A 24,000-nucleotide genomic window follows, 5' to 3' on the forward strand; every position below is an offset into this window, starting at 1 on the left:
TTGTATTCTCTGTCTTTCTACCTATTTCTCTCATCCTCACCGTCTGTCTCACTGTCCTGCTTTCTCTGTGCCTCCTTGTCTTTCTATGTCTCTTTGCATGTCTGTCTGACTATCATCTGTCTCACTGTCATCTGTCTCACTCTCTATCTAAGCGTGCTTTATTGGCATGACAAATATGGAAAGTCATATTGCCAAAGCTCAATTAGTGACAATTCACAAGTTTATGTTCAGATAAACACTTTATATCCACCTGTATATCGCTCCATCTTTTTTATATTTCTTTCTCTCTTTCTTTGTGTATCTCTCTTTATCTGTCGTACGCTTCCTCTTAAGCATTCTCTCTGTCCGTCTGTCTGTCTCTTTTTCTGTGATTTTGCTATACACAGACATGACACAACACATAAAAATGTGTGTGTGTGTGTGTGTGTGTGTGTGTGTGTTTCTGATTAAACACTCTCAGCAGACACACAGTGTGTTAAGAGGGGAAAGCTACCTGGAGGAAAAGAACAGCTAAAATTACCATCATTATCTACACACACACACACACACACATGAGAGGAACTTTAACAATAAAAGCAGCAGTGGTAGTAATAATAATGATAATAATAATGATGATAATAATAATAACAGGAAATCGTCCGGGGCAGAAAACACACACGGAGGCAAAGTGGAAAATGAAGGAGTGTGTTCCTGAAGAGGACACGCTGATGTTCTTGCTGATAGGACAAATTACCCTTTTACTGTGTGTGTGTGTGTGTGTGTGTGTGTGTGTGTGTGTGTGTGTGTAAATAGCTGGAAGAAAACAAGAAGAGGAAATCAGGTAAGAACAGGAGAAGGAAACGTAATGGAAGGAGCAGGATATGGACTGCTATACACACTTCACACATTCTTAAAATGACGCGGTATAATGTTTTCTGAATAATAATAAATAAAATTAATTTTAGTTAAAAGTTCATATTGTGCTTTATGGTTTTATCTCAAATAGTTTGAGCAAAAGCATCTATAAAGTAAAACCACTGCAAAAGTCTATTAATTTTAAAAGTGGGAGGGGCTACACAGTAGGGGCGGAGTTAGTCCTGCACTGATAAGGGTAGAGCAGATCCATTCACATTTTTTTTATGCCTCAACTGTCAAGTAAAAGTCAACTCCAGATTCTGATTCGATTCTACCTAACGTTACACATTGTTATAACAAAATGACGTTTCTAATGCTAATGCTAAGGGGTGGAGAGTACCAGGTACACAGCTCCAGTTTGCAGTTAGCTAAGGTCATCATTCCAGGCAGGCAGTTGTTTATCAGGATGATTCAAATGACTCAAACTCAGCCCACTGATTCATCTAGTGGTGTTAGTTGTGAAACACTTAAAGTTCGAGTCAAAGCGGAGTCATTTTATTCAACTCATCAGACTTAATTCAGATTTACAGGATACTTGCAATAAAATAATTCCTACAATTGACTTGATTGATTCATATCACATGGAGTGAGAATAGGAGTCAACTTCAACGATTCAACACTGAATCAATTTTAACATCAGACGAAGCTGCAGATTTGTCACGCTGCTATGACATCATCAGCTGGTAGAGTTAAAAATTTCAAAAGTTCAAACACAGATGCACGTGCACTTACACAACCACAGCCACAAGCATGCATGCACACACACACACATACACACAACCACACACACACACATGTACACAGCGGGTTGCGCCCTGACTGGCTGTGTTATTATGGAGAAGGCAGTTGTTCCCTGTTTCCTCTCTGGGGAACAGAGCTGTTCTTTTCCCGCTATAACAGACACACACACACACACACACACACACACACAGAGCCACACAGCATGAACCCACCAGAAACAAACTCTGTTAGTTATCGATCAGCCTTGGGTACATGAACTGCTCCATAACATATACACACACACACACACACACACACACACATAGCCAGCTGGGTCACTAGTACACTTGTGTGAATCAGAATGAGGTTTTTCTGGAGCTGAATCACAATCTGCTGGAGATCAATATGTGCACTTTAGAGACACAGACAGGTTCAAAGGCAGACAGACAGGCAGACAGACAGACAGGCAGACAGATTGGCAGACAGACAAGTAGACAGATGGAAAGATGCCTCCAAATGCAGAAATGAAAGCATTTTAATAAACATTAGAATCACAATGTGTAAGTGAGAAAACCTGTGTTTGTGTGTGTGAGTGTGTGTGTGTGTGTGTGTTTCCTCCTGAGTCCTTTAATACTGCTGCACACACAAACACATACAAACACACACACAGAGGAAATCAGATCATGAATATTAACTGTGTGCTGCAACAGAATAAAAACAGCTACAAACTACGCTGACAAACGTTTATTAATCGCCATGACGACAGCTAATTAATTCACACTCTCGTTACAGAATCACTCAGGGTACCACTACGGAAACATGCTTACATGCCTGGTAGAGATAGACAGGTGGGCTTACAGGTGAACACACATAGAAAGAAAGACAAGTGGGCCTAAAAAGACAGAAAGCTGGGCCAAAAGAGACAGACAAGTGGGCCTACAGAGACAGACAGGTGGGCCTACAGAGACAGACAGGTGGGCCAAAAAAGGCAGAGAATTGGGCTTAGAGAGACATACAGGTGGGCCTAGAGAGACAGACTGGTGCCCCTAGAAAGACACACAGCTGAACACATAAAGACAGACAAGTGAGTCAATAGAGACAGACAGGTGGGTCAATAGAGACAGACAGGGGCCAAAAAAGACAAAGAAGGGGGCCTAGAGAAACAGGCAAGTGGGCCAACAGAGGCAGACAGGTAGGCCAACAAGAGCAGAGAAATGGGCCTAGAGAGACAGACAGGTGGACCCAAAGAGACAGACAGGTGAACACATAGAGACAGACAAGTGGTCCAACAGAAACAAACAGGTGGGCCAACAAAGGCAGAGCAGTGGGCCCAAAAAGACAGACTGAAGAACATATGGAGACATACAGGTGAACACATAGAGACAATAGAGACAGAAAGGTGGGTCAGTAGAGAGAGACAGGTGGATCAATAAAGACAAACAGGTGAGCCACCAAAGGCAGACATGTGGGCCTAAAGAGAGACAGGTGAATCTACAGAGACAGACAGGTGGGTCTAGAGAGACAGACAGGTGGGTCTAGAGAGACAGACATGTGGGCCTAGGGAGACAGACAGGTGGGTCTAGGGAGACAGACAGGTGGGTCTAGAGAGACAGACATGTGGGCCTAGGGAGACAGACAGGTGGGTCTAGGGAAACAGACATGTGGGCCTAGAGAGACAGACAGGTGGGTCTAGGGAGACAGACAGGTGGGTCTAGAGAAACAGAAAGATGACCATATGGAGAAATAAAGTGAACATATGGAGACATACAGGTGAACACAAAAACAAACAGGTGGGTCAACAAAAACAGATAAGTGGGCCAGCAAAGGCAGATAAGCCTAGAGAGGCTCTCTAGGGCCTAGAGAGACAGACGGGTAGATCTAGAGAGATAGACACATGGGCCTAGAGAGACAGACAGATGAACACATGAAAGCATCAAGGTGGATGCATAGACACAGACAGGTGAGTCAATAGAGACAGACAAGTGGGCCAAGACAAACAGACAGGTGCACAGGCAAGTGAACAACAGCATATTATCTCTCTCCAAATCTCTTTTGCTGTAAAACACACACACACACACACACACACACACAATCAGGATGAAGAGTTTAGTGGATTAAGATGATATCAGCTCAATTAGAAAGGGATTGTCTCACTCACAGAGGACCTACAACTGGTTTTCATTTGCGTGTGTGCGCGCGCGAGGGAGAACTATAAATAACAGTATGCATGACGTCATTTACAAGTGCACTAGTCGGTTAGTTCCTGCGGTCTAAGTGGAATAAAACCTTCGGACTCGCTGTTTCTCTCTCTCTCTCTCAGTCTCTCTGCGCGTGCTTGCGGTCTCCTCGCGCGCCGCACTTCCCTGCGCGTGTGCCCCGGATGAGTATGAGCGGACTATGAGCGTTATGTTTGTCGGTGTGTGTGTGTGTCTCCGCGCGCTCCCGCTTTATTTCTTTCTGTTGAAGCTCTCTGACTCCCGATGCGTCTTTATGCGCTCAGTTTACACGAAGCTGCCGCGACGCGTCTCACCACACACACACACACACACACACCGGGCTCACATAGATTCCATACGAATTAATGATTTTTTTAAAAACATAAACAATAATATAGATTTTTTTGCATATTAATATTAAATAGTATTGCTTTGCTTTTATTCTCAGTCTCTGTGTCGCGATATTATTAGAAATCATGCACAACCAATTTTACTGAAATAATAATAATAATAATAATAATGCATATTTCGTTTCGATTTCTTTTCTGTAAGTTAAATAAAAAAGAATGTTTAAATATACAAAATAGAGAACATGAATATCTAATAATAATAAAAGTATTATTATTATTATTATTATTATTATTATTATTATTATCCCGATGTGCCGGAGAGCGCAAACTGTTTAATATCGGTATTATTATTTTTATTTTTATTATTATAAGTAGTAGTAGTAGTAATATAAAAACTAAATAAAAAATTAATGATAAATTTAAACACGTAAATAAAAAAACAAGATCGATAAAAAGGAATATAAATATAGAACGAAAGGCAGAAAGGATGGAGCGGGAGAAAAGAGGAAAAGAGACTGATTCGCGAGCGACAAACGACTTAAAAAGAAACAAATAATAATAGAAAGAAAGAGAGTGAGTAAATGTGAGAAAAAAAAATTGATGGGTGTAAAAATTATTAATTATTATGAGTGACAGATAAATTGAGGGATAAAAAATAGAAAAGAAAAATATGAAGTTATACAGGAAAAGATAAAAAGTTATACAAGGAAATAAACAAATTCCGCGCGAGCTCTGGGTGGTGATTATCAGGTGAAAAAGAACGGGGGAACGAGTGTGTGTGTGTGTGTGCGTGTGCGTGCGTAGTTATAGCTGCAATAACTTCCACATTCTTGCACATTATTATTACATTAATATGTAATAAAAGAAAACTATATATATCAGCATATTTCTATATTCCTATTAGCAATAACGGAAAGGAGCTTTGGCAGGTGGAAGACGAAAAGAAAAGAATAAGATGGAGGTGTGTTCGCTTTACAAATACGCAAATCACACATGCACACGCACACACACACACACACACATACCTGTGAGTATATGCTGCCAAGAAATATAAAGTAAACTAATTATACAATATTATTATTATTGTTATTATTATTACTATTATTATTACTATTATTATTATTAATGATGATGATGATGATGATGACATGATAATAAAAAAAAAAACATTAATATGGCGCCGCAGCTCGAGCCGAAAATAATTCACAGCTTCACTTAGAGTTATCACTTCATCCCATATATGTGTCGGTTTATTGCCTTCTCTTTTTTAGTGCAACGCACATACACACGCGCGCGCGCTACTCTCATCTTTATCCCATCCCTGAACCCCGCACATCGCGCGCGCACTGACAGCTCTCCATCCTTCCTCCTCTTCCTCCACACTTCTGTCTCATCCCTCTCCTATTCACTTCAAAATTCTTTTAAAGTCAGGAAGCGGAGTAAATCCCAGAGCATGCATTAAAACCTGAGCCCGTGCCTTAACAGGAAAGAGAGAAAGAAGGAAAGAAAAAAAAAGAAGGAACGAAAGAAATGGGACGGGGCAGAACAGGTAACCAATGCAAGTAAGTCATTAAGTAAATAAGTTAGAAAGAAAGAAAGAAAGAAGCGCGCGATCGCACACTACAGTACATTATAATCAATTTTCTAATGTTTTTTTAAACATTATTATTCATTTCGTTTTTTGTAGAGTTTCAATATTAATATCTTAACATTTATATTTGAAATTATTGTGCTATGTATTATGTTAGTATTTTGCTATAATAATAATAATAATAATAATAATAATAATAATAATTGTAATAATCCTGCAGCACAATAATACACACGGACACACACTGCTGTACATCATGCTGTCATGGAAGAAGCCTCGTGTGCACTCTACACAACACACACACACACACACGCGCGCGCGCTTCATAAAACAGCGGTAAATACCACAGTATTTGACTGAAATGCTTTAGATTTAGCTTTTATTTAATAAACCTGGAGGCAAGAATGAAGCTCTGAGTCTGAGTCTAATCACCCTGATTCCACACACACACACACACACACACACACACCTCTACCTGGATTTATCTTTATATCTATATACATGGATATATACATCAAGAGCAAGCGCGCGTCCGTGCGTGTCTGCGTGTCTCCGTGCGTGTCTGCGTGCGTGCGTGCGCGCGTGTGTGTGTGTGTTAAAGACGATAAGCTAAAAGTGAGCAGAGTAAGCACGTGAGTGACACGAGTGGACAGAATCGATCAGGATTGACTTTACACACCGAAGATGAAGATGAAGGAGATGAATTGAATATAAAATGTATAACTTTATGAACAATTATCTAACACTCCTCCTCAGCTCTGAACATCACACACTCCTGCATCCGCTGCAGCCGAGTAAACCCGGGCAGAACATGCGTTTAACATTTAGTTATAATTGTTTATATAATATAATTAATAATAACTGTATTGCTTGAGGCGCGCGAGCCAGTGTTTAGGCTATATAATCGCGCGCGCCTTATATATATACTGTATAGTGAGAGAGAGAGAGAGAGAGAGAGAGAGAGAGCAATTGTATTTATATATGAATATATACCTAAAAAAAACAGAATGGAAAAATATGTGAGCGGCACGAGCAGAGACAGCGGTGCGTGCACGTGTGTGTGTGTGTGTGTGTGTCAGGCCGCGCCTGGCACGCCGAGTCCGACCCCGATGATGAACTGCCCCCGCTGCCCCTCTCCCATCACTCAGGTTGCCAAATAACTCCCACAAACCCCCTTTACCCCCTCACTCCTCCCTCCCTCCAGCCATCTCTCTCTCTCTCTCTCTCTCTCTCTCTCTGTGTGAGACTCAAGTCACCAAAACCTGCTGCATCTTCAAGCGACATTTATTATTATTATTATTATTATTAATAATAATAATAATAATAATAATAAACAGGGTTTTAAATGATTATGACGTTTCTTTCGTGCGTGCTTTAAAGAAAAAATATTAACACTGCTTTGATTTTGCGCATTTTTCATTGGAATGCAGTTAGAGCGATATCTATCTATCTGTCTATCTATCTATCTATTTATCTATCTATCTATCTATCTATCTATCTATCTATCTATCTGTCTATCTATCTATCTATCTATCTATCTCTCCCTCACACACATTTTTATAGAGCATCTTTTAACTTCTTCAGCTTTTGCTTTTTTAAATGTGTGTGTTCTTATGTGTGTGTGTGTGTGTGTGTGTGTGTGTGCGCGCGCGCACGCACATTCTAGGGTCATAGAAACACACACACACACACACACACAGCTTGTGCATGTTGTGAATACACACACTCTCACACACGCACACACTATACCTACTGTACACACACACACACACACAGTACAGCAAAAAACACCACACACTCATACACACAGCCTTAAAAGCTTTAAAAAGTCCTGTTTTTGTTTTTAATAACTATTTCTAATATAATGTTTATCATTGCAAACACACAGAAAAAAAATCTCTGTCTTTACACACTCACACTGCACACACACACACACACACACACACACTTTTCATGTTCTTTACTCTACGTATTTAGATATTTTTCGTCCTTTATGGGTGAGTTTGTGAAATTAAAATAAGTTTAAATTAAATAACGATTAAAATCAATTAATATAATAAAGATACTACTCATATAAAACGAGTTTGACATCTCTGTGCTTGTGTGCGTTTGTACGTGCAATTACCCTCAATACGCACGCACACACACACACACACTTACTTCTTTACTCTTTTTCTTCTTCTTCTATCTAATGTGAGACAAATGTTCACTCTAAAAACAAAAACTCAACCTAAAGAATTTCTGAGCGAGCGCAAAAAGAGATCCATCAGCATCTTCCTGACTTCCTCGTACACACTTATGCGCGCGCACACACACACACACACGATTTCACACACAGATACACACCAGCACTTTCATATACAATGCGAAAAAATGTCAACGCACCACTACACAATTTTACAATCATGCATACAAAGATAAATATTAACGAATCAAAAACATATGGACTTTTAGGGGGAAAAATGTAACAAGCTCTAGTGAGAGAAATATATGTGTGTGTGTGTGTGTGTGTGTGTGTAAGCGGTAAACTATGACAAACCTGAGATTAAGGTTCCCCCATTCAAAAAAAGATTTGTTAGGAACTTTGGAGTAACATTAAAAGTGTAGGCGCGCACACACACACTCACACACACACACACACACACACATACAGAGTTAGATGTTTTAATATGATCTGTACAAACATATTTGTTTGTGTATAAATGCACTTGTACATTACAATAAATAAGGACAGAGTGTGAGGAAGAAGCAAAGACGGAGGGATGAAAAGAAAGATAAGAAGAGAGGAGAAGAGAGGAGAAGAGAGGAGAAGAGAGGAGAGGAGAGGAGAGCGCACTGACCTGCTGGGACATCCTGAACAGGAGGTGTGTGTCAGTGTTCTGCTGCTGCCATGTCCCCATGTAGCACGGCTCGGCGCTCGCCGGTCTGCTGCTGAACTGCATGGAGCTGCGCGCTCCTCCTCCTCCTCCCTCTCTCCTTCCTCCCTCACTCCCTCCGTCCGCGCGCTCGCTCCCTTCCCTCGCTCCGTGCTCTCGCTCCCTCGGCTGCTCCGGCTCCTTCAGCTCCGGCTCGTCTCTCACATCCGGCTCCGTCTCGGCACGAGACTGAAGGGAGAGTGAAAAGAAGAGTGAAGGAAGGATGCTCTCTTTCTCTCTTTCTTGCTTTGTTCAGCTTTCTTTCCCTTTTTCTTTCCTTTTCTTTTCTTTTCTCTCACTCTGTCTTTCTTTTCTTTCTCAGAGAGCCCGGAGCCGGAGGAGCTGCCGCGAGTGTGTGTATGTGTGTGTGTGTGAGTGTGAGTGAGTAAGTGTGTGTGAGTGTGTGTGAGAGTGTGTGAGTGTGTGTGTCGAGTTCATTGAGGAGCAGCGCAGCACGCTGGAGATTTCCTCCGAGGGCAGGACAAGAGTGAGAGAGCGAGAGAGAGAGAGAGGGAGGAGGGAGAGGAAAGGGGGATGGCAGAAGAGATAGAGAAGGAGGAGAGGATTTTTTTCCCCGTGTCCACACCCCCCCACCCCTTCTTCTCTGTCTCACACACACACACACACACACACATGTTCACATCCACGTACATTCCAAGCAGAAATCACTTGCCAAACAAACCCGCTCACCCGGAGCGTGGCCTTTCAACCCCTAAACACACCACACACTCTCACACACTCTCACACACACTCACACACACTCACACACACACCATATAAAAAAACGAGTCCCCAAACTCCTCACACACGCATACACACACTTGTACACCTTTGCGCTGCGCGTGAATGCATGTGTCCAGATGTCAACACAAAAATCTGAATGTGCACACACACACACACACACACACACACACACACACACACACAGAACAGTCAATAACAGTTTATTAATAATCCGTTTATTAATAAACTGTTATTGACTGTTCTGTGTGTGTGTGCGCGTGTGTACATTTAGATTTTTGTATAACAGAATAACAGCACATTACAAATGTGTGTGTGTGTGTGTGTGTATGTGTGTGTGTGTGTGTGTGTGTGTGTGTGTGTGTGAAAATATCCAAAAGAAAATTATAATTTATGTCAGTCTATATTTCAGTTTTAGATCAAGTGTCTCTTGAACTGTCTCACTCGCTGTGTGTCTTTCTGCCTGTGTGTGTGTGTGTGTGTGTGTGTGTGTGTGTGTGTCCATCTATCCCTCTCACTCACTATCGATTTGACTTTCCACCTGTCTGTCTCCTGTTAGGTATATGTATAGGTGGATCCATCTTTACTGCTGTCTCACTCTCATCCTGTCTCTCTTTCTATCTGCACTGTCATACTGTAGTCGTTCTTAATGCACTTGTGTGTGTGTGTGTGTGTGTGTGTGTGTGTGTGTGTGTGTGTGTGGGTCCTCTGTCTATACATACAAGTTTTCTCTGTCTATTATATTGGCAAACTCCTCTTTACTGTGTGTGTGTGTGTGTGTGTGTGTGTGTGTGTGTGATTATGACCAGTGATTGTTTGAACCAACTGTTCCTTTCCTTTCCCTGGAATTTAGTGGCATCTCTCTCTCTCTCTCTCTCTGTCTCTCATCCTGTCTCACTTTCTCTTTCTGTCTTACACTCCCTGACTTCCTGTCTCACTCTCGCTGGGTTCCTATCTCACTCTCTCTTCCTTCCTGTCTCACTCTCAGTCTCTTATCCTGTCTCACTCTCTCTTCCTGTCTCACTCTCAGTCTCTTATCCTGTCTCACTCTCTCTTCCTGTCTCACTCTCAGTCTCTTATCCTGTCTCACTCTCTCTTCCTGTCTCACTCTCAGTCTCTTATCCTGTCTCACTCTCTCTTCCTGTCTCACTCTCAGTCTCTTATCCTGTCTCACTCTCTCTTCCTGTCTCACTCTCAGTCTCTTATCCTGTCTCACTCTCTATTTCTGTCTCACTCTCTCTCCTCCTCACTTTCTCTCTGGCTTACACACACACACACACACACACACAGAGTTAGCTGCATGCCCTCCAGCGGTGCCAGTGTCCTCTCACCCATTACACACATCTGTACAATTGGACAAGATGCTCTGCATAATAACACACACACACACACACACACACACACACATATATATATATATATATATATATATAATGGACTTTGTATTCTGGTGGCTGTAATGCACTTACAGTTACTGTTACTGTGCGTATGTGTGTGTGTGTGCGTGTGCGTGTGTGTGTGTGCGTGCGTGTGTGTGTGTGTGCGTGTATGCTATTTTGGGACGACCGTCATTCGGCTTTATTAAAAACTTTGGTGTCTTTGTTTTGTTTTTTTTATGTTTTTTTTTGTTGCACTTTTTATATCATACACACACACACACACACACACAAAGTATACAGTACACACACACTCACATTGTCACTGCAGCAGGGCACATAATCTCCCCCCCCACACACACACACACACTAAGGGAAACCCCGTGTGGATGCTTTCAGATTTTTAATTAAGGCAAAAATGAGGAAGAGCTTCCATTTTTGCAAAATTGGTCCCTGCAGCCAAGAAGACAAAGGAGCACAAGTGAGTGCGTGCACACACACACACACACACACACACACACTTGTGAAGACTAAATGTTCTCCCAGCAGCAGGGTGTATGGTGTAGGTAGTGCACTAGATTGTTATGCTTTTTTTCTTCTTCATTTTTTACAAATGTAGTAACTCACGCATCATCCGTACATCATCATCACTTCTGGATCATCCTCTCTCTCTCTCTCTCACACACACACACACACACACACACACACACACACACACACACACACACACACACACACACACAGAGCTGTCCTGTCCCTCAGTTGTTTCCCTAATTCCTTTTCCCTTATTTTCTTTCTTTCCTTCCTTCCTGTCATTTCTTTTCATCTTTTCATCTTTTCGTCATTTCTTCTGTCCGTTCCTCTCCTTTTTCATTTCCGCTTCTCTTTCATGCCATTTCTTGCTTCTTCTTTTTCTTCCTTTATAATGCATTTCCTCTTTTTTCTCCCTTTCTTCCCTGTCATTTCGTTTTCTCTTATTCCTTTCCTCCCTTCCTCCCATTCACTCGTCCGTTTTCACTCGTCCCCTACATCAGACATTTTGTCCTCTTTCTATCATGAACTCTTTAAGCCTGAATTAACCTTATTAATGACTTGAATTAAAACAAGTTCCATAATAATGACAATAATAATAATAATAATAATAATAAAGTTAGTTAATAACTAGCAGCACGTCTCCGTGTCTGTGTGTGTGTGTGTGTGTGTGTGTGTGTGTGTGTGTGTATAGATATATATAGCTGTACGTATACTGTATATATAAGTGAAGGCAGGTGTGACTGGGTGTTAAATTGTAGGAGACGGTGTTAAAAGCCTGCGCTCGGCACTAATGGTGTCTCGGCTAACCTTTAGCACGCTAATCTGTGCTGCATTTTCTCCGATCAAATCCTTTCCCCCTCACGCTCTGTTCCTTTTTACAGCAGATGAGGGGAAAAAAAAGACAAGAAAAAAGACGAGAAAAACGGTGGCAGCGGCAAAGAGGACTTAACACACCTCCTTTTGTTTCTGCTTTCATCTGTGTGTGTGTGTGTGTGTGTGTGTGTGTGTGTGTGTGTGTGTGTGTGTGTGTGTGCGCGTGTCTCCCCCTTTCTCTCTGCCCTCTGCTCTAAGGCCGTGTTATTTCAGGTAAATGGATGCTAATGGGAGCTGACTGTCACAATGTCCCTCCGTCTTCACGTCCTCTCGTCTCTCTCTGTCTCTCTCTGTCTCTCTCTCTCACACACACACTCTTTCGCTCATTGTCTCTTTCTCTCCTTTTTTTTCTCCTCCAGTTAGCAGTCACTTATGCTCTATGAATGACACACAAGCACTTCAATCAATTTAATTCTTTCTCTTAATTCTGTCCGAAGAAAAGCAGATGGAATTCCAGTCCAGTCTCTCTCTCTCTCTTTCTGTCTGCGACTCTCTTTATCTACCCCCCTCCCCCCCCCACCCATATCTTTATGGTATTGATCCATTACAGGAACGCTCGTCATAAATATTGGCACCCCACACAAAACAGTAACCACACTGACCTCTACAGTTAGAAATGCACAACATCCCATAATAGTTTATTTTATTATTATTTCTTTTTTAACCTCGCACGTGACCCTTGATTACAAGGACCCTGATATGTGAAGACAGGGAAAAGGAATAAAAAAAAAAGTGTCAGAAAAGGGAGGAAATAGGACAATTACAAATGCAGTGGAAAATTAAAAGAAAAAAAAAACAGAAATAAGAAGGTAGAGGGCAGTTGTAAAAAAAAAAAAAAGCACACACACAAACACATTTTTATATACGAAACAAAAAAGCGAAAAAATTATATAAGAGATAAAATGATAGAAGATGATAAGAACAAAATGGGACAGAAAAAAAGAAGGATAGTGAAGTAAAGGACAAGATCAGAACATTTAAAGAAAATAAAGTAGAGAATAACTGCAAGAAAATAAAAAGATCGAAGGAATAAAAAACAGGGAATTAAAAGAAAAAGAGGACTAAAAGGAAACAAAGGGAGCGAAGGAAAAGTGGAGAAGAAGGGAAGAGGTCCCTGTGGTGCTGAAGGTCTTCGGATCAGGCACTATAAAGCAGAGAGGCACAGTAATGGAGTCCTTTATTAAAACTGCTGGTGTGCAGGAGCTGAAATTCCCCCACGTCGAAGCCCAGATAATTAACTAGAGCCTCAGCTACGGATCAATTACCAGACAAGCAAGTGATCGCCAAATCAATGCCAGATCATCAGCCACATTATCTGTGTTGCAACTCATTAGAGGAGGAGAAAGAGGGGCATGCTGGGAGAGACTCGGGATGGGGGGTCAGTGTGTGTGTGTGTGTGTGTGTGTGTGTGTGTGTGTGTGTGTGCATGTTTATGTGAGAGAGAGAGAGCTGGGCAGTGGTCAGTATTTATATTGCTATATTTCTTAATCATTTCATAACAAATAAATAGAAAAAAGAAAAAAAAACTATAGGAAAATATATTTTTTTTAAAAAGTCAGGGGAAAAAAGGAAAGAAGAAAGAAAAAACAAAAGGAGGAGGAAAAATAAAATACAAATAAGCTAAAGAATAAACGAAAGAAAGTAAAGAGTGAAACTGACAAACAAAATAAAAAATTAAGTAATGGGAAAATTAGTGCAGTGTGAATATCTGTAGAGTAAAGTGTGTTTCTCAGTTGGGGGCAGTGTGAGTGTCGCTGTAGTATAGTGTGAGTCCCAGTGTAGTATAGTGTGAGTCCCAGTGTAGTGTAGTGTGAGTCCCAGTGTAGTGTAGTGTGAGTCTCAGTGTAGTGTAGTGTGAGTCCCAGTGTAGTGTAGTGTGAGTCTCAGTGTAGTGTAGTGTGAGTCCCAGTGTAGTGTAGTGTGAGTCCCAGTGTAGTATAGTGTGAGTCCCAGTGTAGTGTAGTGTGAGTCTCAGTGTAGTGTAGTGTGAGTCCCAGTGTAGTGTAGTGTGAGTCCCAGTGTAGTGTAGTGTGAGTCTCAGTGTAGTGCTGTGTGAGTCCCAGTGTAGTGTAGTGTGAGTCCCAGTGTAGTGTAGTGTGAGTCCCAGTGTAGTGTAGTGTGAGTCTCAGTGTAGTGTAGTGTGAGTCTCAGTGTAGTGTAGTGTGAGTCTCAGTGTAGTGCTGTGTGAGTCCCAGTGTAGTATAGTGTGAGTCCCAGTGTAGTGTAGTGTGAGTCTCAGTGTAGTGTAGTGTGAGTCTCAGTGTAGTGCTGTGTGAGTCCCAGTGTAGTATAGTGTGAGTCCCAGTGTAGTGTAGTGGGAGTCTCAGTGTAGTGTAGTGTGAGTCCCAGTGTAGTATAGTGTGAGTCCCAGTGTAGTGTAGTGTGAGTCCCAGTGTAGTGTAGTGTGAGTCTCAGTGTAGTGTAGTGTGAGTCTCAGTGTAGTGTAGTGTGAGTCTCAGTGTAGTGTAGTGTGAGTCCCAGTGTAGTATAGTGTGAGTCCCAGTGTAGTGTAGTGTGAGTCCCAGTGTAGTGTAGTGTGAGTCCCAGTGTAGTGTAGTGTGAGTCCCAGTGTAGTGTAGTGTGAGTCTCAGTGTAGTGCTGTGTGAGTCCCAGTGTAGTGTAGTGTGAGTCCCAGTGTAGTGTAGTGTGAGTCTCAGTGTAGTGTAGTGTGAGTCTCAGTGTAGTGTAGTGTGAGTCTCAGTGTAGTGCTGTGTGAGTCCCAGTGTAGTATAGTGTGAGTCCCAGTGTAGTGTAGTGTGAGTCTCAGTGTAGTGTAGTGTGAGTCTCAGTGTAGTGCTGTGTGAGTCCCAGTGTAGTATAGTGTGAGTCCCAGTGTAGTGTAGTGTGAGTCTCAGTGTAGTGTAGTGTGAGTCCCAGTGTAGTATAGTGTGAGTCCCAGTGTAGTATAGTGTGAGTCCCAGTGTAGTGTAGTGTGAGTCTCAGTGTAGTGTAGTGTGAGTCTCAGTGTAGTGTAGTGTGAGTGTCGCTGTAGTGTAGTGTGAGTCCCAGTGTAGTATAGTGTGAGTCCCAGTGTAGTGTAGTGTGAGTCTCAGTGTAGTGTAGTGTGAGTCTCAGTGTAGTGTAGTGTGAGTCTCAGTGTAGTGTAGTGTGAGTCCCAGTGTAGTGTAGTGTGAGTCTCAGTGTAGTGTAGTGTGAGTCTCAGTGTAGTGTAGTGTGAGTCCCAGTGTAGTATAGTGTGAGTCCCAGTGTAGTGTAGTGTGAGTCTCAGTGTAGTGTAGTGTGAGTCCCAGTGTAGTGTAGTGTGAGTCCCAGTGTAGTGTAGTGTGAGTCTCAGTGTAGTGCTGTGTGAGTCCCAGTGTAGTGTAGTGTGAGTCCCAGTGTAGTGTAGTGTGAGTCCCAGTGTAGTGTAGTGTGAGTCCCAGTGTAGTGTAGTGTGAGTCTCAGTGTAGTGCTGTGTGAGTCCCAGTGTAGTGTAGTGTGAGTCCCAGTGTAGTGTAGTGTGAGTCCCAGTGTAGTGTAGTGTGAGTCCCAGTGTAGTGTAGTGTGAGTCTCAGTGTAGTGTAGTGTGAGTCCCAGTGTAGTGTAGTGTGAGTCTCAGTGTAGTGTAGTGTGAGTCTCAGTGTAGTGCTGTGTGAGTCCCAGTGTAGTATAGTGTGAGTCCCAGTGTAGTGTAGTGTGAGTCTCAGTGTAGTGTAGTGTGAGTCTCAGTGTAGTGCTGTGTGAGTCCCAGTGTAGTATAGTGTGAGTCCCAGTGTAGTGTAGTGTGAGTCTCAGTGTAGTGTAGTGTGAGTCCCAGTGTAGTATAGTGTGAGTCCCAGTGTAGTGTAGTGTGAGTCCCAGTGTAGTGTAGTGTGAGTCTCAGTGTAGTGCTGTGTAAGTCCCTGTGTAGTGTAAGTCCCAGTGTAGTGTAGTTTGAGTCTCAGTGTAGTGCTGTGTGAATCTTAGTGTAGTGTATTGTGAGTCTCAGTGTAGTATAGTGTGAGTCTCAGTGTAGTATAGTGTGAGTCTCAGTGTAGTTTAGTTTGAGTCTCAGTGTAGTGCTGTGTGAGTCTCAGTGTAGTGTAGTTTGAGTCTCAGTGAAGTGCTGTGTAAGTCTCAGTGTAGTGCTGTGTGAGTCTCAATGTAGTATAGTGTGAGTCTCAATGTAGTGTATTATGAGTCTCAGTGTAGTATATTGCGAGTCTCAGTGTAGTGCTGTGTGAGTCTCAGCGTAGTGTAGTGTGAGTCTTAGTGTAGTGTAGTGTGAGTCTTAGTGCAGTGTATTATGACTCTCAGTGTAGTGCTATGTGAGTCTCAGTGTATTGTAGTGAGTCTCAGTGTAGTGTAGTGAGTCTCAGTGTAGTGTAGTGTGAGTCTCAGTGTAGTGTAGTTTGAGTCTCAGTATAGTGTAGTGTGAGTCTCAGCGTAGTGTAGTGTGAGTCTCAGCGTAGTGTAGTGTGAGTCTCAGTATAGTGTAGTGGGAGTCTCAGTGTAGTGTATTATAAGTCTCAGCGTAGTGCCGTGTGAGTCTCAGTGCAGTGTATTAGGAGTCTCTGTGTAGTATAGTGTGAGTCTCAGTATAGTGTAGTTTAAGTCTCAGTCTAGTGCTGTGTGAATCTTAGTGTAGTGTGGTATGAGTCTCAGTATAGTGTAGTTTGAGTCTCAGTGTAGTGTAGTGTAAGTCTCAGTATAGTGTAGTTTGAGTCTTAGTATAGTGTAGTGTGAGTCTCAGTGTGGTTTAGTGTGAGTCTCAGTATAGTGTAGTTTGAGTCTCAGTATAGTGTAGTGTGAGTCTCAGTGTAGTGTATTGTAAGTCTCAGTATAGTGTAGTTTAAAGTCTCAGTATAGTGTAGTTTGAGTCTCAGTATAGTGTAGTTTGAGTCTCAGTATAGTGTAGTGTGAGTCTCAGTGTAGTGTATTATAAGTCTCAGCGTAGTGCTGTGTGAGTCTCAGTGCAGTGTATTATGAGTCTCTGTGTAGTATAGTGTGAGTCTCAGTGTAGTGTAGTTTAAGTCTCAGTGTAGTGCTTTGTGTGTCTCAGTGTAGTATAGTGTGAGTCTCTGTGTAGTATAGTGTGAGTCTCTGTGTAGTATAGTGTGAGTCTCAGTGTAGTGTAGTTTGAGTCTCAGTGAAGTGCTTTGTGTGTCTCAGTGTAGTATAGTGTGAGTCTCAGTGTAGTATAGTGTGAGTCTCAGTGTAATGTAGTTTGAGTCTCAGTGTAGTGTAGTTTGAGTCTCAGTGAAGTGCTGTGTAAGTCTCAGTGTAGTGCTGTGTGAGTCCTAATGTAGTATAGTGTGAGTCTCAGTGTAGTGTAGTGTGAGTCCCAGTGTAGTGTAGTGTGAGTCCCAGTGTAGTGGAGTTTGAGTCTCAGTGTAGTGTAGTGTGAGTCTCAGTCTAGTGTAGTGAGAGTCTCAGTGTAGTGTAGTGTGAGTCTCAGTGTAGTGCTGTGTGAGTCTTAGTGCAGTGTATTATGAGTCTCTGTGTAGTATAGTGTGAGTCTCAGTGTAGTGTAGTTTAAGTCTCAGTGTAGTGCTTTGTGTGTCTCAGTGTAGTATAGTGTGAGTCTCTGTGTAGTATAGTGTGAGTCTCTGTGTAGTATAGTGTGAGTCTCAGTGTAGTGTAGTTTGAGTCTCAGTGAAGTGCTTTGTGTGTCTCAGTGTAGTATAGTGTGAGTCTCAGTGTAGTATAGTGTGAGTCTCAGTGTAATGTAGTTTGAGTCTCAGTGTAGTGTAGTTTGAGTCTCAGTGAAGTGCTGTGTAAGTCTCAGTGTAGTGCTGTGTGAGTCCTAATGTAGTATAGTGTGAGTCTCAGTGTAGTGTAGTGTGAGTCCCAGTGTAGTGTAGTGTGAGTCCCAGTGTAGTGTAGTTTGAGTCTCAGTCTAGTGTAGTGTGAGTCTCAGTGTAGTATAGTGTGAGTCTCAGTGCAGTGTATTATGACTCTAAGTGGAGTGCTGTGTGAGTCTCAGTGTAATGTAGTTGGAGCCTCAGTGTAGTGTAGAATTTGACTACCCACAATCCCTTGCAGCAGATTCCTCCAGACCCTGCAGTGGGCGTGGCTTTGCGGCGAGGGAGAAAAGTGGAGAGAGTTGTTAGTGAGGGAGCAGGGGATTGAAACCAGGCCTGGAGCCCGAGGCTGTATAAGCAGTAGCACATGTCTGTGGCTGATAGAAGCAATGACCTGATTTGGTGTCACTGCCCACCATCCCAAACACACATAAACACACACACCAGACACACACACACACACACACACACACACAGAAGGAAAAAGAAAGAAAGTGAGTGTGTGCTCTTCATGTGACGAGGCCCGGTCTATCAGATGGCAGGAACTGTCACTGCTCTGTTCTGCTGCAGGAGGCACAAGACATCACATGACACCACACAGGAACAACCCTTTCATTTGTGGAGGGAGAGAGAGATGGAGAAAGAGAGGGATGAAGGGTAAAGAAAGGTCTCTACTCCTGACAAAACGCACATGATCTCAATGTCCCTGCCATCAATACTGCGGTCACACTGCACTGTGAAAACAGAAGGCAGAGACACGGAGAAGGAAGGACAGGAACAGACAGAGAGAGAGAGAGAGAGAGAGAGAGAGAGAGGGAGAGATGAAATGCAACAGGAGAAGGAAGGACAGGAAAAGAGAGGGAGAGAGAGAGATGAAATACAACCGGGGCAGAGAGAAAAATGGGAATTCTGTGAGAAGAAAAGAAAAGATAAGGAGAAAGAAAAAGTATTAAGTGAGGTGGAGCTATAATAAATCAGAAAAAGAAAAAAGAGTGAGAGGGAGAGAAGAATAAGACATGGAACAGGGAGGAAATGAATAAAAAGCAGTGTGGGAGTTAAAAGAAAAGAACAAAAAAAAAGAAAAGAAAGAACAGAATGAAGAAATAAAGAAAGAAAAACACCAGAGAGAGGAGAAAGACAGATCAAATAACGAACTAAAAATAGCAGAAATAGGCAGAATAAAGTAGGACAAACGACACAAATGCAAAAGCAATAAATAAAGAAAGACAATTTTAGAAAATGAAGCAGAAAAGCAAAATATAAAAAAAAAAAAACAGGGGAGGGTGAGAAAGAAAATGTAGGATGAAAACAAATAATAAATACATAATACAAGAAAGAAACATGAAAAATATGAACGAAAGAAGAACAAAGAACAGAAAGAAAACCAAAAAAATATAAAAAGGCAAAAAAAAGATTTTTGCTGCAAGAAATTGAAATTGCTGAACAGAATTTGCTGCAAAAAATAAAAAAAATTAAATTAAAACTAAAACAAACCTGATTAATTAAATAAGACGAAAATGAGGAAGTTGGAGGAAAAAATGAATAAAATAGGAAACAGGGATGTAAGGAAAGAAATAAAAGAACACAAGAAAAAATAAGAAAGAAAAAAGAAAGAAGAAAGAAAGAAAGAAAGAAAGCCATAGAAATAGTAAAACTGGAGTAAAAAAAACAAAGAATGGAAGAAGAAGAAGAAGAAAATAGAATAGGAGACATGAATGAAGCGCGAAGTGAGAAAAGACTTTAGACGTTAGACACCGCAGACTCTGATGCCCGAGCAAAAGTATTGGAACAAAAGCATAAAGTTGATTAAAGTAAATGATAATAATACAATATTAAATAAGTATTTGCTTACATAACGCTTGCTTGCAATAACTGCATCAGTGAGTCAGTGACCCCCTGCATGGAGCACAGCTAGTCACTGAGTGTGTGTGTGTGTGTGTGTGTGTGTGTGTGTTGTTAGCTGGGTTAATGTCTGCTGATAGACTTAGCCACTCAACTGCATGCCACTTTCCCTGATCAAGTACTGTGGGGTTGCTGCAGTGTTTTGTGTTGAGTTGCAGTGAGTGCTGTGATGTGGTACAGCCTGTTTTGCAGAGTGCCATGTTGAATTGTGTTGCAGTTTGTTGTGTTGTGTTGCAGCGTGTTGTGTTCTAGTGTGTTGTGTTGCAGCATTTTGTGTGATGTTGCAGTGTGTTAAGTTGCAGTAAGTGCTGTGTTGTGTTACAGTACAGTATGTTGTGTTGTGGTATAGTGTGTTGTTTTTGTTGCAATGTGTTTTTTTTTTTTTGTTCCAGTGTTGTGTTACAGTGTGTTGTGTTACAGTGTGTTGTGTTGTATTACAGTGTGTTGTTTGTGTTACAGTTTTGTCACAGTGTGTTGTTTGTGTTACATTGTTATGTTACACTGTTGTGTCACAGTGTGTTGTTTGTGTTACATTGTTGTGTTACAGTGTATTGTTTGTGTTACATTGTTGTGTCACAGAGTGTATTGTTTGTGTTACATTGTTGTGTTAGAGTGTGTTGTGTCACAGAATGTTGTTTGTGTTACATTGTTATGTTACACTGTTGTGTCACAGTGTGTTGTTTGTGTTACATTGTTGTGTCACAGTGTGTTGTTTGTGTTACATTGTTGTGTTAGAGTGTGTTGTGTCACAGTGTGTTGTTTGTGTTACATTGTTGTGTTACAGTGTATTGTTTGTGTTACATTGTTGTGTCACAGAGTGTATTGTTTGTGTTACATTGTTGTGTTAGAGTGTGTTGTGTCACAGAATGTTGTTTGTGTTACATTGTTATGTTACACTGTTGTGTCACAGTGTGTTGTTTGTGTTACATTGTTGTGTCACAGTGTGTTGTTTGTGTTACATTGTTGTGTTAGAGTGTGTTGTGTCACAGTGTGTTGTTTGTGTTACAATGTTGTGTTACAGCGTGTTGTGTCACTGTGTGTTGTTTGTGTTATAGTGTATAGTATATTGTTGTGTTAGAGTGTGTTGTGTCACAGTGTGTTGTTTGTGTTACAATGTTGTGTTACAGCGTGTTGTGTCACTGTGTGTTGTTTGTGTTATAGTGTATAGTATATTGTTGTGTTACAGTGTGTTGTGTCACAGTGTGTTGTTTGTGTTACATTGTTGTGTTACAGTGTGTTGTTTGTGTTATAGTTTGTTGTGTTCCAGCATTTTGTGTTGTGTTGCAGTGTGTTGTGTTGCAGTGTGTTGCAGTGTGTTGTGATGCTGAGTTTCATTATCAGTAAAGATTAGTGAGAAGGTTCCAGGAGCAGCCATGTAAAGGTTTGTTTCAGTTCCTGAACTTTTGTGACCTGTCTCTGTGTTTCTTTGTGAACTCCAGTCTGTCCTTCTGGTCCTTAATGCTGATGAGAAGTTTGTATCTTGTGGTAAGTCATTTATAGGTCTATATGCGCTTGAAGTCTCCTAATGGTGGAGTCTGAGATTTTCACTGCTGCCTGGTGAGATTGTTGCTGATGTCACTGACTGTAGTTTTGGGTTTTATTATTTCACAAATCTCATAACTTTTGTGTCATCATCTGCTGCTGCTGCTGCCGACTGGCTCCATGTCTGGTTGTTACTACAGCCGTGTCCGAAGGTTATGAGATATTTTCACAAAGTCTGCTCCTCTAGTGTTTTAGATCTTTTTGTCAGATGTTACTATGGTATACTGAAGTATAATTACAAGTGTTTCATAAGTGTCGAAGGCTTTTATTGACAATGACATTAAGTTCATGCAAAGAGTCAATATTCGCAGTGGTGACCCTCGTTTTTTAAGACCTTCGCAATTAACCCTAGCATGATGTCAATCAACTTCCACACATCCTGACTGGTGGCAGCCCGTTCCTGCACAATCAATGTGTCCGAATTTGTGGGTTTTTGTTTGTCCAAACGCCTCTTAAAGATTGACCACAAGTTCTCTGGGAAATTAAGGTCTGGGCTTTGATCATTTGAAATTATGTTTTATCAGTTATTTCTGCAGTTAAAAATCTCAATGTATCCAAGATTTTTTGTGTCTTTAAAAGTAAAAACAAAATTAAACTGTACAGAAGGTTCCAGTTGTATCTCGGTCATACAGCCCGATCTGTGAATAATAATCAGGATCAGTGAAGATTAAACCACTTCCTGGTCACGGACTTTTACTCTCTGTGTAATTTAACAATATGACAGAATCCTGACCTTCTTCACCTCTCTTTCTCTCTCTCTTTTTCTCTCTCCCTCCCTCTCTCACTCTTAAATAATCCAACCTGCTCTCAACCCCGAACACTCAGCTAACCCAAGCTAGCAATTAGCAGCCCCACGTTAACACAAGAGACCCTGTGTCTTACCCTCAGAGAGAGAGAAAGAGAGAGAGAGAGAGAGAGAGGAGGTGAAGAAGAACCGCCAAGCTACATCAGTTATAGCCTTACAGCTATCCTCCAGAGAACTATAGGAGTGGACTCTCTCTCTCTCTCTCTCTTTCTCTCTCCTTTGAGTGTAGTCATCAGCCCTATTGTCACTTGTGAGCGTGGCCTGTTCGAATGTTTTATGTTCTGTTCATGCTGTACTGTTTAATTTATACCACACTAGTGTAAGTATCCATCGTTGACGGGAACAGAGTTTGTAGAAAAGCTAAAAACAATCTGATGAGCTTTAATGTAATCAGTGATATCGTTAATTCTGGTTGAAACTCTCTGCCTGACTTATTAATCCAAAGAAACTAAATTTTGTTATATTACGCCTTGTTGACATTAAGTTGGACTTCTTTCATCGCCTTTCATTTAAGACGTGCCCACAGTTTGACACAACTTGCAGTTTCTAATCTGGCACAAAACTGCTCAACTTTAATTCCACTCAACATTTTATTTATGGCAAAAAGTTTAACTAACTATCTAAGTACCGCCAAAGTTTTAGTAAATTCAGTACATCCAGTTTTGCGTGATCCTGTTACATAATCTGGCTGGACAGACATACAGACATACAGACACACAATCAGACAGACATACATACAGAAAATTTTCTGAGACGTGTTTCAGGTCCTCCAATGTATCGAACATAAAGATATCATAGAAAGAGCAAGCAAGTTCATGTATTAAAAAAAAGACCAATGTACAAATCCTTTTATTTATAAAGGTATCTAATATTAGATATGTGTTTATGTTGTATAGTCTTCAAAATTACTTAAATGATTCTGTGGTTGTCTTTCTGGGACAAGGAAGAGAAGAAGGAAGGAAATAAAAGAGGCAGTGTAAAAATGCAAAAAAGAGAAATTTAAAGAAAGGTAAACAAAGAAAACTAAGCGAAAAGAAGCAGAAACACAAAGAATAAAAAGAAAATCTCTTTTTAGCAGCTAAGACCGTCTTAAAGATTATAATTAATATTATAGTATAATACGCTACTGCAAGGTGTTTTACTGCCAGGTTCTACCACAGAGAATCTTAGAACTCTGAATTATCCCATAAACCCGTAATGAAACCTTGAGGAAGCATTTTTTTCTCTAAAATTGTCTGTTTTTAAAGTTCCCATATTTGACTATTTAAATTAAAAACACCCCTCAGATAATGTATTCGTACCATCTACGTCTCACACTCTGTTTCACTCCTCCTCCAAACGTACCGTTTCAGTGTCTAAATAAATGAACTTCTAACGAATGACCAAGAAAGGGGCGGGGCTCTTCTTATGCGAGATTAGCCAATGGGGAAGATCTAATCGGCTTTTTAAACCCTGGCCAATACAAACGTGGAAAAAGGGTAGAAAGTACAGAACCTGTTTGCACATTTTTTTTTGTTTTGTTTTTATTCAATTATTAAGGTTTGTTAGTGTCCTGGAAGTGTTTAACCCTATGTTAGAATTATATCTCTATCTAATTATGACAACCAAAATAGCCTTAAAGGTTTCTAACAGTGTATGTCACACAGTACCTGGGTTAGTGAGCGGTACATCAATTTCAGCACACTATCAGAAAAAGGATTCTTTAAATGTTCCTTGAATAATTTGAATTCTTTGAGTAGTTGAAAGGAGTAATCAGGTTTCTCTCAGTTCTAATAGAAGGTCCTGAGTGAGAAACATTTTGTCGAATGATTAAGAGTT

General features: G+C 41.1%; 1 protein-coding gene across 2 annotated transcripts in view; it reads right to left on the bottom strand.

Annotated features, from left to right (window-relative positions):
• bnc2 (basonuclin 2) overlaps positions 1 to 24,000 on the bottom strand; it is a 172,796-nt gene that overhangs the window by 87,101 nt on the left and 61,695 nt on the right. For both annotated transcript variants that reach the window (XM_053501896.1, XM_053501897.1), the window contains exon 3: positions 8,612 to 8,875. In XM_053501896.1, the coding sequence (XP_053357871.1) occupies positions 8,612 to 8,875 (264 nt within the window). The remainder of the gene's footprint in view (positions 1 to 8,611; positions 8,876 to 24,000) is intronic.

Source organism: Clarias gariepinus, chromosome 8 (genome assembly GCF_024256425.1).
Source record: "Clarias gariepinus isolate MV-2021 ecotype Netherlands chromosome 8, CGAR_prim_01v2, whole genome shotgun sequence".
NCBI classification, from domain to species: Eukaryota; Metazoa; Chordata; class Actinopteri; order Siluriformes; family Clariidae; genus Clarias; species Clarias gariepinus.